This window comes from Lepidochelys kempii, chromosome 10, assembly GCF_965140285.1.
Source record: "Lepidochelys kempii isolate rLepKem1 chromosome 10, rLepKem1.hap1, whole genome shotgun sequence".
NCBI lineage: Eukaryota > Metazoa > Chordata > Testudines > Cheloniidae > Lepidochelys > Lepidochelys kempii.
Genome location: NC_136389.1, coordinates 58,561,984 through 58,574,607, shown reverse-complemented (window position 1 = coordinate 58,574,607; position 12,624 = coordinate 58,561,984). Strand labels below are relative to the sequence as shown.

Below are 12,624 nucleotides of genomic sequence, written 5' to 3'. Positions count from 1 at the left end.
TACTAACTTGTGAACAGTCTGTGGTGTGTAGACAACGTAAATAGTCCATAGAGCTGTTTCAATAGAAAAATCCCAGGAATTTACAATGAAGGACAAATTTGGATGTGTACGCCGTATGCAGATGTAGAGAGGTCTTGCATTCACTTAGCAGACACCAGATGCTAGTGTCTCCATCTAGAAGCGTACATCTTTACAAAACTACATTTCTCTGAGGTGCTAAAGGGCCCACAACTGTCAATCCCCCTTTTCTTAAAAAAAAAAAGAGTAAAACTGAATATATTCTAAAGAAGAGTTGAAGAAGCAAGTGGTCGGTGGCCATCATATTGTATTGCCAAGTTTATTAAGCTCACCTTGACTGGATTTTTTTCAAGTCCAGGACAGGATAAAGAATGGCTTTTTTGATCAATTCCAACTGTAAATCTCACTAGATTATCTTCAAAATTCATAACAGTTCTATCAAACTAGAAAGTTATGATAATTAAAGACATCCAGTATTCCTTCTAGCTTCCTTGAAGGCTGGAAGAATGTTTGTGTTCAGAGGATACTGAACAACTGATCTTGCTTTTATAGCAAGGGCCCAAGGCTAGAACCCAAATACAATTCCGCTATAAGGCTGAAGTCACAGGCACCCTTTTGCTACTTCATATGATGAAAGGCATCCATATGAAAACTTAACAAATCTGCCACAAAAGCCACCATAACAGAGAACAGCTGATTTTAGGTTTAGTGTCCAAGATATCTATGTACGTGGGCCAACATTTTCAAACTTGTTTTTGTAAATTTAGACAGCCTAAATCCTCATTTAGACACCTAAATAAGTGGCCTATTTTCAGAGACCTGTGGGTGCAAAATACCTTTAAAAATCAGGCCACTTCTTTGAATGCCTAAATGTAAATTTAGGGCCTAACTTTAGGAAAACCAAGTACGAAACATTTGGATAATATCAAGATCTGTACGGAGGCTGCTGAAGCCTCAGCATCAAGGAAACCTCCTTATGACTGCTTGATTTGAAAGAAATCCTCCTGTAAAGAAACCATTATCGCAAAACTGGATACCAGTAGATAATGCATCTTTGAAGATTTTCTAAAATTGTCAGCTAAGAAAATTAAAAGCAAAATCAACTGAATATATATAGGAGTTTTAACAAAGCATGTTATCCGGAAATATGCAGCAGCAGTTACTCTCCTTTCATCCAGATTCTCATTTCTTACAAATCCAAGTCTCTAAATACCTTGTCCCAAAAGATTTGAAAGACAAGCTAATCTCGTACAACCAACACTGCTTGCACTACAAGTGTTATCAATTCTAATAAAATCCGAGAAGTTCTAACATAAAAGGTGCCTAGTGTTTGTAAACCAGTTACAGAGAGTTCAGATATATTTATAACTTGACTCTCTAAATTCCATTTAAAGTTGCAATGGTCATTCCTGAATACCTGTTAGTGGTGCCTCACTTTTTGTTCACTGAGATTACTGCTCTCTTTCTCTCTTCAAACACAAACAGAGCTTGAAACCAAACCATATCAAAGTCATTATACCTTAGTTATACAAAAGCTAAGTGCTTTTAATCACCTTACATGAACTAATGTTTCCTAGTTCTATTCACCTTTCTTCAAAATTAGTAACTCTCCCCTCTGCTTTCTTTATGTGAGGTGGGAACAGTAATGAAAAAGTGATAGAGCCACTGATTTATAGAGTCTTTGCTGCTTTGATTAACTAGATAAAATGTCATGTTAAAGGGAATCACATGAAGACCTTCTTTCGGACATTCACACCATTCTGGCTGCACATTCTCCCTAAAGGAAAAAAGCTGTTTAATGAATAAAAATGTTTTAGAAGTATAAAGACAACTGAATTCAATTAGCAGCTATATCCTGGGGAAATCAGATTAGTTACCAAAAATAAAGCCATTTACACACACTTACTACAAGGAATAATTTAAAAGAAAACAGGAACCATGTTTTCAAGTGCTTATAAGTCACTTTTCCTAATTTCAGTTCACAGGCATCTTTATCCCTATTTAGGTACCTGAAAAGGTTACCTGGCTTCCAGAGGTGCAGAGCTCCCACTGATAATCTAATAATTCTCTTTGCACCCAACTATACACTTTAATTCTAAGAGCAAGCATTGATGTCAAAATCATGAAAACGGTACATCAAAGCATGCCCAGGAATTCCTTAGATCAATTTCTCAGTTAGGGGAAAAAAAAGCTTCAAGCATATATTCCTTAGACCGTACAACCTTTGAACGAAAGATGCGGCTAGCAGGCCTTTTAATATAAATCTTAGCCCAACCAGTTAAAAAAAAATCAACCAATTTATAAAGATCTGTCCACTAAAAATTAAAAGCTACCTATGTTGATAGTTTTAATACAGACAACAATCAGATTTGCATAGCGTGTTTTGAAAACTTATTCATTAGCTATCTTCAGTGAATTTTATATTAATTGTCATAGATAAAATGTCAGAAAGTGAATTTATTTCACAAGATCAAGCCAACTAAAGATCTACCTTATACATCTTCAGAGTTTTTCGCTTAATTTTTAAACATAACAGCAGAGAAGGAGTTTAAAATACTTTGATCAGAAGAAACAAAAGAAAGATAATTTTAGAGCTTTATCTTAAAAAGAGTGTTTCCACGGACAAATTTTACTTTATTTACTGCGTGAAGCTCAAATTGGGAGATGTGGATAACACTTTCTGGTGTATTCATAATGCAGTTATTCTTGTTCTAATTATATCTGTGGTGAAAGACAGAAAAAGTAGGAGGAAGCAGCATTTGTATACTCCTTTTGCTTTGAGTTTAAAAAGCAAGCAAACCTTCAAGATAATTTCATCAAGTCTATTTATTAATGCATTTCAAGTTTCAAAAAAATCATACATATCTTTGCACAATACTTTATTTTTTGCAATTTTAGTAAAAATTTCCAAAGTGAACAAAAAAAAGATACTGTATAAAACACAGTGGACATTAAATTGACAGTAGTATTAGATCTCGTCTGTCTTGATCTTTTGTTTTACCACATTTTGACTTGCAGTGGAGAGTTCAGTGCACATCTCTTTTCAGAAAACATTTAACTTAGACTCAAAAGAAAATAGGGCAGCATGTATCTGCTGAAACCCCACCACAGGATAACACTACGAGCAAAAAATTTACATGTCCCAAAGGTTATCACACTCAAGAAGTTACTAAGAACTCTTGCTGAAAAAAAGTCACCATTTTAGAAATGCAAACCCACTTCCAGTCTTTGCACAGTCTGAAAACAAATGTATTTAAAATGATTTAAAAGCAACTACATACATTTCTAACTTATTAAGACTGTTTGGAATTATTTATAGTCTATGGGGTTTCATGTACAAAATTTGTCTCTAAACCATGTACAAAAAGCTGTATTTTGAAAAAAGTCACCACATACTGTACAAGTTTACAAGGAAGAGATCCCATTATATTCTGTAATATTTTTGGCCTTGCTGGCTTGCGTCACATTATGAGAATGATTGTGTAAACTTTATACTCTTAAAAAAAACAAAACCAAAAAAGAAAGCCTGTCCAACCCTTAATAAATTTTCTCCTAAGCAAAGCCAGGAAAATTATAGCCATTTGCCTCTAATTAGCTTGCAGCTTTTGGAAAACAAGCAATAAATATGTCACAAGCGTAAACTTTTGTAATGCCCCTTTCGTTTCTGCATAGCAGTAAGCATGTTAAGACATTAAATGCTTTTGTTTTCTGTTTTAAAAAAATGCCAATTATTTACATTCGTACTAAAAACTTTGGAATGGGACATTGTGCTGTTTGAACTTCACTACTGTTATAAAATATTTAAGGGAAAATCAGTTGGCCTAACTATAATTTTAAGTCAGCTACAGTAGCTGGAATATTACTGTATTTTAGTGGTTATTCATTAACAGTATCATGCTGGAAAGTTATCTAAATATTTGATAAATTAAAAAATAGAAACTACAGCTTTTCATCCTTCCCATTTCTTCAGAATCATGAACGTAATTACCACACTACGAATATCTGAACCCAAATAAACCGGTTGCAGTCCTTAAAAGAAGTTGTATAACAGGCATATTTCTCTACTAAAGCATGGAAATATTTCATCCAAATCTTCATTATTTAACAGAATAATCAGACAAAAATTAAAAATACTTATGCTGAACTACAAGAAATCGGACATTTATATAAAATGTAATTTTGAAACATTCTGGCATATGCGAAGTTTGCACAACACCTGTTGCATGTACTCCCAAAAGAGCATTCAAACTTGTGTGCTATGTTTTAGCAGCTGTTTGATAAAAGATGAAATGAGTACTTGAACCAACTCTGATCCAAATAAAAAGTTTAAATTGATTCAAAACTGCTGTGTAAAGCATTACAGAATCCTTGACCATTATACACCTCCATCCTCTGTTATCCTGAGTAAGTCAATTAAACAATAATTTCTTCATTAATAGCGGAAAAGTTTTATAATACAAAGAAACATCCATATTGCAATTCTTTTGTTTACAATTGCACACAGAAGTACGGGTGTACATTAGAAATACAAGTCTGCATATAACAATTTATATACACTGGCAGGTTACGTCTCCAATGTTGAGGTGGCCTAGCTTCCTACCCTTAATTGGCAGTTGAAAAATATATACATATATATTTTCAATTTGTGAATAAAAGTCTTACAAGAACCATGTTTGCCTGCAAGTGAAGAAAATGCAGCAATGAAGAGCAGAAAAGGGAAAAAAAAACCATGATAATCTAAGACGTTTGTGCCATTAGGTTAAAAATTTCTGTAAGAAAAATCACTTCTCTCTCTGGAAGGTCCAATAATTAAAAATTAAACTCCTCCACTTGTTTGAGGACATAACATCTTGCCTTTTTTCCTTCTATTTTTTGTTTGAGAGTAAGACTGGGGACAGTGACTTAATAGGTTTTCTTTGGAGTGAAGTTTTCCCATTGTAGGCACTAGGAAGAACCAAGGCAAAATCTGTAGTTAACGTCTCATGTGTCCCATCTGATAACTCTCCCGGGGCCTCTGACGTGGTGGTGGTTGAGTGGTTTGTGGTGGTCTCCTCCTCTTTAAAGTGCCTGTTGTAAACAGAGAAAAAACATGAGTTTTTAGGGAAAAAAATAAATCAAAGAATGCATTTTTAAAAGAATGACTGCCAATAAAGTGAAGTACAATTCTGATTAGACAAATTAAATATGAAAGGATATTTTCATGCTTTGTGAAAAGCACAATATTTAAAATTTCAATAAGAAAAGTTTTAACAGACAACTAGCTATGTGGTATGAACATGTAATATATTGTAAATAAACTGCTACATACAATGATTTTCTGACAGAACGGTGGTGTAGGGAGAGAGAGTAAAAGGAAGTCTATGTTAGTAATTGCAACTACCACCACTATACTTTCCACATATTCCATATGTTTATAGTCCATATTTTGACTAGGAGAATGTGAGATGTAATTTTCTCTCTGTCTACACAGTAGACCAGATTTGAGAAATAGTTCTATGGGGTTATTATGGCATGAAAAAAGCAATATGTGTAACCTTTTAGTTTCGCAGTGCCAGACTACGAGCTATAGAACTAGCATTACGGTTTCTCAACCGTTTAAAAAGGCAAGGCATATAGTTGAGAATAAAGGCTCTACCTTCTTACCTCTCTGTAGTCTTAATCAACTTGGATGTACTTACCTGGGAGTGGTTTAGGAGGAGGCAACTTTGGATTACTGCTCGGAGTATGAACACTGCATATTTTAATGAATCCAGCCATTAACATGATCAGAGCAATTCCCATAAGCAATACTGCCCACCAGTGAGCCTAAAACACATTACAAAACAAGATTTAAAAAAAAGACAGTACATTGTTAAATTTATTTGGCTGAATTCTGTAAGGTTTCTCATACAATGAAATATACTAACAAGTTACATAAAATAAATTAGTGGCATTAATGAATTTATTTAATAATCCATTTAATCACTGTTAAGCATTTATTGCATCTAATCTGGGTGAACATAGACCCTAAACTTCCCCAACTTGAAAATAGCTTTTCTGAGCTCTAGCATTGTTGTTTCACTTAATGATTAATTCTATTGCTACTTTATTATAGTAAAAATTATAGAAGTCACAAATCTTCCGGTGCCAGCTATCTATAAAAGCCAGCACCTCCCATGGATTTGGCAGACATATTCCAAGGCAGTGAGTAAATCAATTCGCAGTCCGGAAGAAAAAGCCAAAAGAAAAAGGACAAAGTAATAAGTTGCTGTACTGCAGCTTGGGGCAATTCAGCAACTAGGTAAGAATCTGCATATTTTTCAGAGCTCTTAGCTGGCCTTTGCTTTGCACGCAGAAAGCAATGAAATCTAGCCATAAAGTACAATTCAGGTACTACTAATGAAAAAATGACAAAACATAACAGAAGACTGCAGAAATTGATTCTTAAATGCTGTTGCAATGGAAGTAAATATATTCTAGGGAGAATACACAAAAATATAATCCATGGAAGGAAAGGGCTTTCAGGGAGAAGTCCTTGACTCTGGAATTCATTCCTCCAACACTGGCGAGGATTTATTACTTTCAGGACATACTGTAAACATTTCAGTTTATTAGAGGCTGAAGGAGAAAAAAGTGAAAATGGAGAAGATCTTTTTATGGTACCTTTGACCTGTTGAGTTCATTAAGTGTATTAATAATTCTTCGGCTATGTCTACACTGCGTACCAGTTTTCATTACAAACCAAAATGAAAAGCAAGTGGTATCCACACTGCTATGTAGCTACATGTCAGTGAAAGGCTCTGGAGAGGGGAAGCAGCAGCGAGCTGGAACCTTTCCCCAAGAATCTCACTATCAAAGCCTTCCCCCACAGCGGGGAGAAAGCTCCAGCAGCGGTGAGCTGATAGAGCCTTTCTGCACAGCTCCCCGCTGTAGGACACTCTTCCTCTGACAGGGGAAGGCTTCAGTGGTGGGACATCACCCTGCTAAAAATAGCCGTGTAGACTGGGAAGGCACTGCTTGGGCTGTAGAGAGCTGTGTATGGTATTAAAGCTGGGTAGATGCCCACAGGCAGTGCCTCACTGCCTACACAGCTATTAATACCCAGGGGGTTCCCAACAGGTGGATAACTATAGTCTTTGCTACTGCTAAAGTTGTCTAACACCTATTATAACCTTGTTTACAGTTACTTAATTTAGACAAACTGGTTGTTCAGATTGGAATTTTCCATACTTTCTCTCTGCCACACAATGGAAGCTTTTGTATGTCTGCCACTTTCAAGAAATCAGTTAGTGAAACAGGTACTTTTGCCTATGTTAAATTCTGACGTTTTAAAAACAGCTGTCACACCTCAAGGATTCAAATTAGGAATTTGTTATTCGGCAGGGAGGATGTCTGAGGTTGGAAACATGTCATTCACTGTCTCCCATGAAAGCAGACATTTAGCCAAGTTACAATATATAGAGAATTTGCATATGGGCACGACAGTTTGATCCCTACTTGTCCCTTAATTTTCTCTACAATCCAACTGCACTGCATGTGCTCCCAGGCCCCAAGCGAATCTCCTGCCTTACGTGCCTATGATAAGAACAGAGCAAGCCTTCCAGCTGAAACACAGGCTGCTTCCTGCCACCTCCCTATTCTTCTTAAAATACTTTTCAGACTAAAGGAAGGTGCACTGGACTGGGAATGGAAGACTGAGTTCTAGTCTTATCTTTCCTTGAATAATATTAATTCTGTGTACTTCACAACCTCTATTAAGCAAGCTTTCGTATCCTTAAATTTGGAGGGAAGTAAGTTTTCTGTCCATCAAAGGCAACTGAGGATCTGAGACACTGCACAGGTTTGCTTCTGACAAAACAGAATCTAGGTCTCTAATATAGCAAACCAAAATCTTATCTAGTTAATCACACTGCCTCTCAAAGAATGTGCCAAATCTACGTGCTTGGTTATGTCGTCTTATACAAGAGACAGGCAACAGTGAGCACCGTGCAAGCAAAAAGCATAACTGACAAACCACCACCACCTACAAGTTCTCTTTCAGTCCTCTGATCAAATCAAAGGCAATTCTCCACTCCCAGATCAAGGAATAGAACACAGGAATCCCAATTCCCAGCATTTCAGAGTGGCAGAGCAAAAACCACTCAAAATTGTGTGCTACAGTTGCACATGAACTTTTCTTTTTAAGAAAATTCTATAAAAACTACATTAAAAACCTTGCTACAGTTGAAAAGATAAGCATTCCAAAATTAAGAAATGCCAGATTTATTGTGCAACTTTTATTCTGCCCCCTTCCATTTTTGCTTTATGACAGTCTAATTACATAATCACACGCTATTTTCTCATAGGCCTCTAACATATTGGGAGGTGAATGGGACAAGGTTTTGTAAGCAGTGAGACTTGAAATGTGGAAAAGAGACAGCATGCAATGATGTAATTAAACTGTATAATAATGCATAGGCACAAAGGGGCAAAATTAAGGTTGCACAGGCAGCTGTTAACTTTCTGAATGCTTTAGTTTGCAATCTATAATAATTTTCATTTAGTAGTTTTTGTATGGCATATGAATGAAGCTGACAGATTTATTACATTCCATAGCTATACATATTACGTCTCCATTTGCTGCATACATTTAAAATCTGCATGCCTATTTCTATAGAAATTCATGAGATTACTTACCTAATTTGTATATGCTAATAGTAAATGTAATATTTTAATCAAACATTTCTCAGTGTTCTATATTTTGACTCATGCTTTTGATTTGGTGTAAATGGAACATTTTTGGTTCAAATGAAAGTTAAGCCATAGCAAATACACTTAAATTCATTTTTTAAGCATCTAATTCCTTTGAAGTGGGGCGTGTTTCATATTTCATCATCTATACAAAGCTTAACATATTACATGGCTGGTTAATGCAAACTATTTACCTGTGACTGGAGTTCTCCTGAAGGTAGTTTCCTGTAAAAAGTCAACTCTTTGGTCAGATCCTTGATGCACACTAGCAAGCTTCGTATATAAAGTTCAGAAACCCTTATGAGGCAGTTAAAGTTAACCACTAATGCAGTTAGGAAATAGTTATGTATTGTGTACTAGACTGTTTTAAAGACAAGGTAAGGCTACCTTCACCCCCGCCAAAACACTGCTATAAACCTACACTACAGAGATATCTATGTGAAAAGCAGGGGCACAACAAATAGGGGGCCCAGGCCTGCCCCCTACTTGGCTGGCTCCGAGCAAAGACTCCAGTAGCTGCTGTCTCACCTCCTGGCCATGCCCAAGACAGCAATATTGCCACCCTTACTTCTGCGCTGCCTTCAGAGCTGGGTGGCTAGGGAACAGTGGCTGCTGGCCAGGTGCCCAGCTCTGAAGGCAGCAGCGCAGAAGCAAGGGTGGCAATACCATATCAGGCCATCCTTACTTCTGCGCTGCTGCTGCTGCCAGCTCTGCCTTCAGAGCTGGGCTCCTGGGCACCAGCCGTTGTTTTCCGGCCACCCAGCTCTGAAGGCAGCGCCGCCACTAGCAACAGCACAGAAATAAAGGTAGCAGTACCGCAACCCCCCTTACGATAACCTTACCATGCCCCCCCCCCCGCCACTTCTTTTTGGGTCAGGACCCCTACAATTACAACACCATGAAATTTCAGATTTAAATATCTGGAATAGCGAAATTTATTATTTTTAAAACCCTATGACCGCAAAATTGACCAAAATGGACCATGAATTTGGTAGGGCCCTAAGTATGGGGCAACCCTGCAGCCTGGGACCCACTGACCATACAGGAGTAATGGGCTGGGGAACCACATCCGTGCCCAACGAGGAAGCTCCTGCCAGAATCCTGGTGCTGTGGGCTGGCAGGGAAGGCCCCAGTACTTCTCCAATGTCCTTTCCCTTGGTGGGGCAGTAGTGGGGATTGCAGCCCTAATACCAGGGCTTTCCGCAGGGAGCTGGGGACCCGCAGACTGCACAATAAATCCCCCTACGCTCTCTGGGCTGTGCCCTACCCTGGCACTGGGGTCCCTGGACATCCCAGCACTTCCTTCCCTGGCTGCAGCCCCACAAAACTGCCTGCAGCTGTGTCTGCCCTGTCAGCTGTATGTGAAGGTATGCCTGCGGAGCACACTGTGGATTGTGTCCCACCATTTTCTTTGCCCCAGGACAGGCATCCTACTGGAGAAGGATCTTCCCCATGGACTCCCTCCTTAGAAAAATTCTGGCTGTGCCCCTAAAGTAGAGTGACATTAGAAAATTCCTTTTCCTCTCAAAAAAGGATATTTAGAGTTTACAGAGAACTGACTGTGTGCAAATACTAGAACAAATTTATGATGATAGTTTCTTAAAGCAAAAGGGAAGCGTTATATACCAATACTGTATCAGGTATGCATCAAGCAATGAAAATTGCATTAATAAATGACAGTGTATTTATTTATCAGTGCTTCAGTAACCACTAAATTATGGTCAAGTGAGTAAATCAGAGTGAATTTCAGTAAGATTTGCATACTCAATTCTTTTAGGGTGCTTTGGAAAATCAGCTTTAATTTTTAAAGTATCAATTGTTGGTCTGAAAGAGCTGACAAAAAAACACGGAGGTCTGCTCAGTGGAGGTATTTATATTATAAATACCTAGACCTTAGGATTACAAGGGACACAGGACAGCACATCTGATTTCCTACACTTAACGCAAGCTATGCTCTACCTAGACATTTTCATTTTTTTTTCATTTTTAAATATTTCCATAATGACCTATCTTGCCAGGATGTTCTATTGTCAAATTGCTCTTACTGTTGAGGAAAAACTTCCCTTCTAAACTTAACTTTTACAGTGTTTCTGGCCAGCCTTGCAGGTATAACTCTCCCTGTTTGTTTTTGAGTATAACTATCATAAGAACGGCCCTACTGGGTCAGACCAAGGATCCATCTAGCCCAGTATCCTGTCTTCCGACAGTGGCCAGTGCCAGGTGCCTCAGAGGAAATGAACAGAACAAGTAATCATCAAGTGATCCATCCCGTCACCCATTCCCAGCTTCTGGCAAACAGAGGCTAGGGACACCATTCCTGCGCATCCTGGCTAATAGCCACCGATGGACCCAGCCTCCATGAATTTATCTAGTTCTTTTTTGAACCCTGTTATGGTCTTATGGTATCAACCCCCACTTAATTTCTTTAAGCTATGCATGAGCCTCAATTTTTTCTTTACATAGCATATTTTTCTTCAGTTGCTCTTTGTATTCAGCATTATTGTGATCACACACAATTAGGTCTATAAAGGAAACCTTACGTAAAAAAATAAGTTTCAAGAGGACTAAAACCAAAATTGACTAGTAAATGTACACAAAAATACTATGGAAACAGAAACAGATCAATAATATTACAAAGGTAATCTAGGTACAAGCTTCAGCTGGTACAGAAGACTTGCCCACCTTCCCCATAGGTAAGGCCACCAGGAGCACAATGAGCCTGTGCTCAAGTCCCTCCATTGGCATGAGAAGCTGACCCAGAGCCAGTTTAAATCTTTGGTCCTGATCTTCAAAACATTTAATTAAGTCCTAGCTACAACAGAGACTGAATTTTAACCTCTGAACCACAGAAGTAGCGGTGCTCTTCTGGGACAATGCAGATCATGAAGTCCAGGATGAAAAGCAAGATTGCTAGTAACAAAGATTTAGATTTTCAATCTAAAGGCGTATGGCTACAGAACAAGCTTCCAGAGCAAACTGAGCACATCCTGACTGTGTCTTTAGGAAACACTGCAAGTCCTTCCCCTTCAGAGAAGACTTTCCTTTACAAGAACAACACTAACATTAATACCCCCTTCTACTCATAAAAACCCAATCAAAATCAGAAGTTACCCCCAAACAAATCTAAAATTAATAAAATATAAAAAACAAACAGAGCTTTTACTCTGAAGAGAGAGTAGTGCCAGAGACTCAAAGTCCACCAAGGATTTTGATATTGCTATCAGTTTTATGAAGAAGGCATTCAGATTCCTCAGTGATGGGTAGCAGTATAAAACCCTAAAAACAGACAATCGACTTTGATTCTTAAATATACAGTATAAGAACACCGTGGAAGTGTATAGGCTCACATTCAGACACCTATTTAAACATGCCAAACAAAGGACAATGCTGGTATAGTGAAAATAAACAGCTAATATTTGGCCTCAGAGTGGAGATGAATCCACTTAGCACCATATGCATCTAATAAATGTCTGGACAAAATATACTGTTGAACAGACATTTAAAAACTATGTTGACGGTACAGAGTTATGATTATGTATAGTTCATTTATGAAGTTCTCACAGATATTTTTGAAATAAATGGATGGTAATGACAGATATGTTGGTTAAGATGTACAGTGAAAAATCTGGTACCATAGACATGTAATGAATGAACTGTACAGACAAACTATAGAGGTACCTAATACAAAGGTGAACACACGAGTCCAACATGGAAAGTCACCAATGTTTCCTTGCAGCTCTATCTGCTGGATACTTTATTGGAAGAGTATAGTCCCTTTAGGATAAGGGATCAAAAGATATGCAAATAGCTACTATGCCCTGATGTTCTGAGGAACTGAGCATCTACATAGGAGGACAAAAGATTTAAGAGCTGGAAAAAAATGTCAGATTTTTAAAA

The 12,624-nt window shown here is 37.7% G+C and overlaps 1 protein-coding gene across 3 annotated transcripts in view; it reads right to left on the bottom strand.

Moving 5' to 3' along the window:
* Positions 1-2,424: 2,424 nt before the first annotated feature.
* The window catches only part of ADAM10 (ADAM metallopeptidase domain 10), a 127,743-nt gene continuing 117,543 nt past the window's right edge, over positions 2,425-12,624 (bottom strand). The window contains exons 14-15 of one of the 3 annotated variants that reach the window (XM_073303752.2): positions 5,697-5,823; positions 2,425-5,085 (exon numbers count right to left, since the gene is read on the bottom strand). In XM_073303752.2, the coding sequence (XP_073159853.1) occupies positions 4,991-5,085; positions 5,697-5,823 (222 nt within the window). In that variant the 3' untranslated portion in view covers positions 2,425-4,990. The remainder of the gene's footprint in view (positions 5,086-5,696; positions 5,824-12,624) is intronic. The other 2 variants (XM_073303751.2, XM_073303750.2) reach the window with 2 other exon arrangements.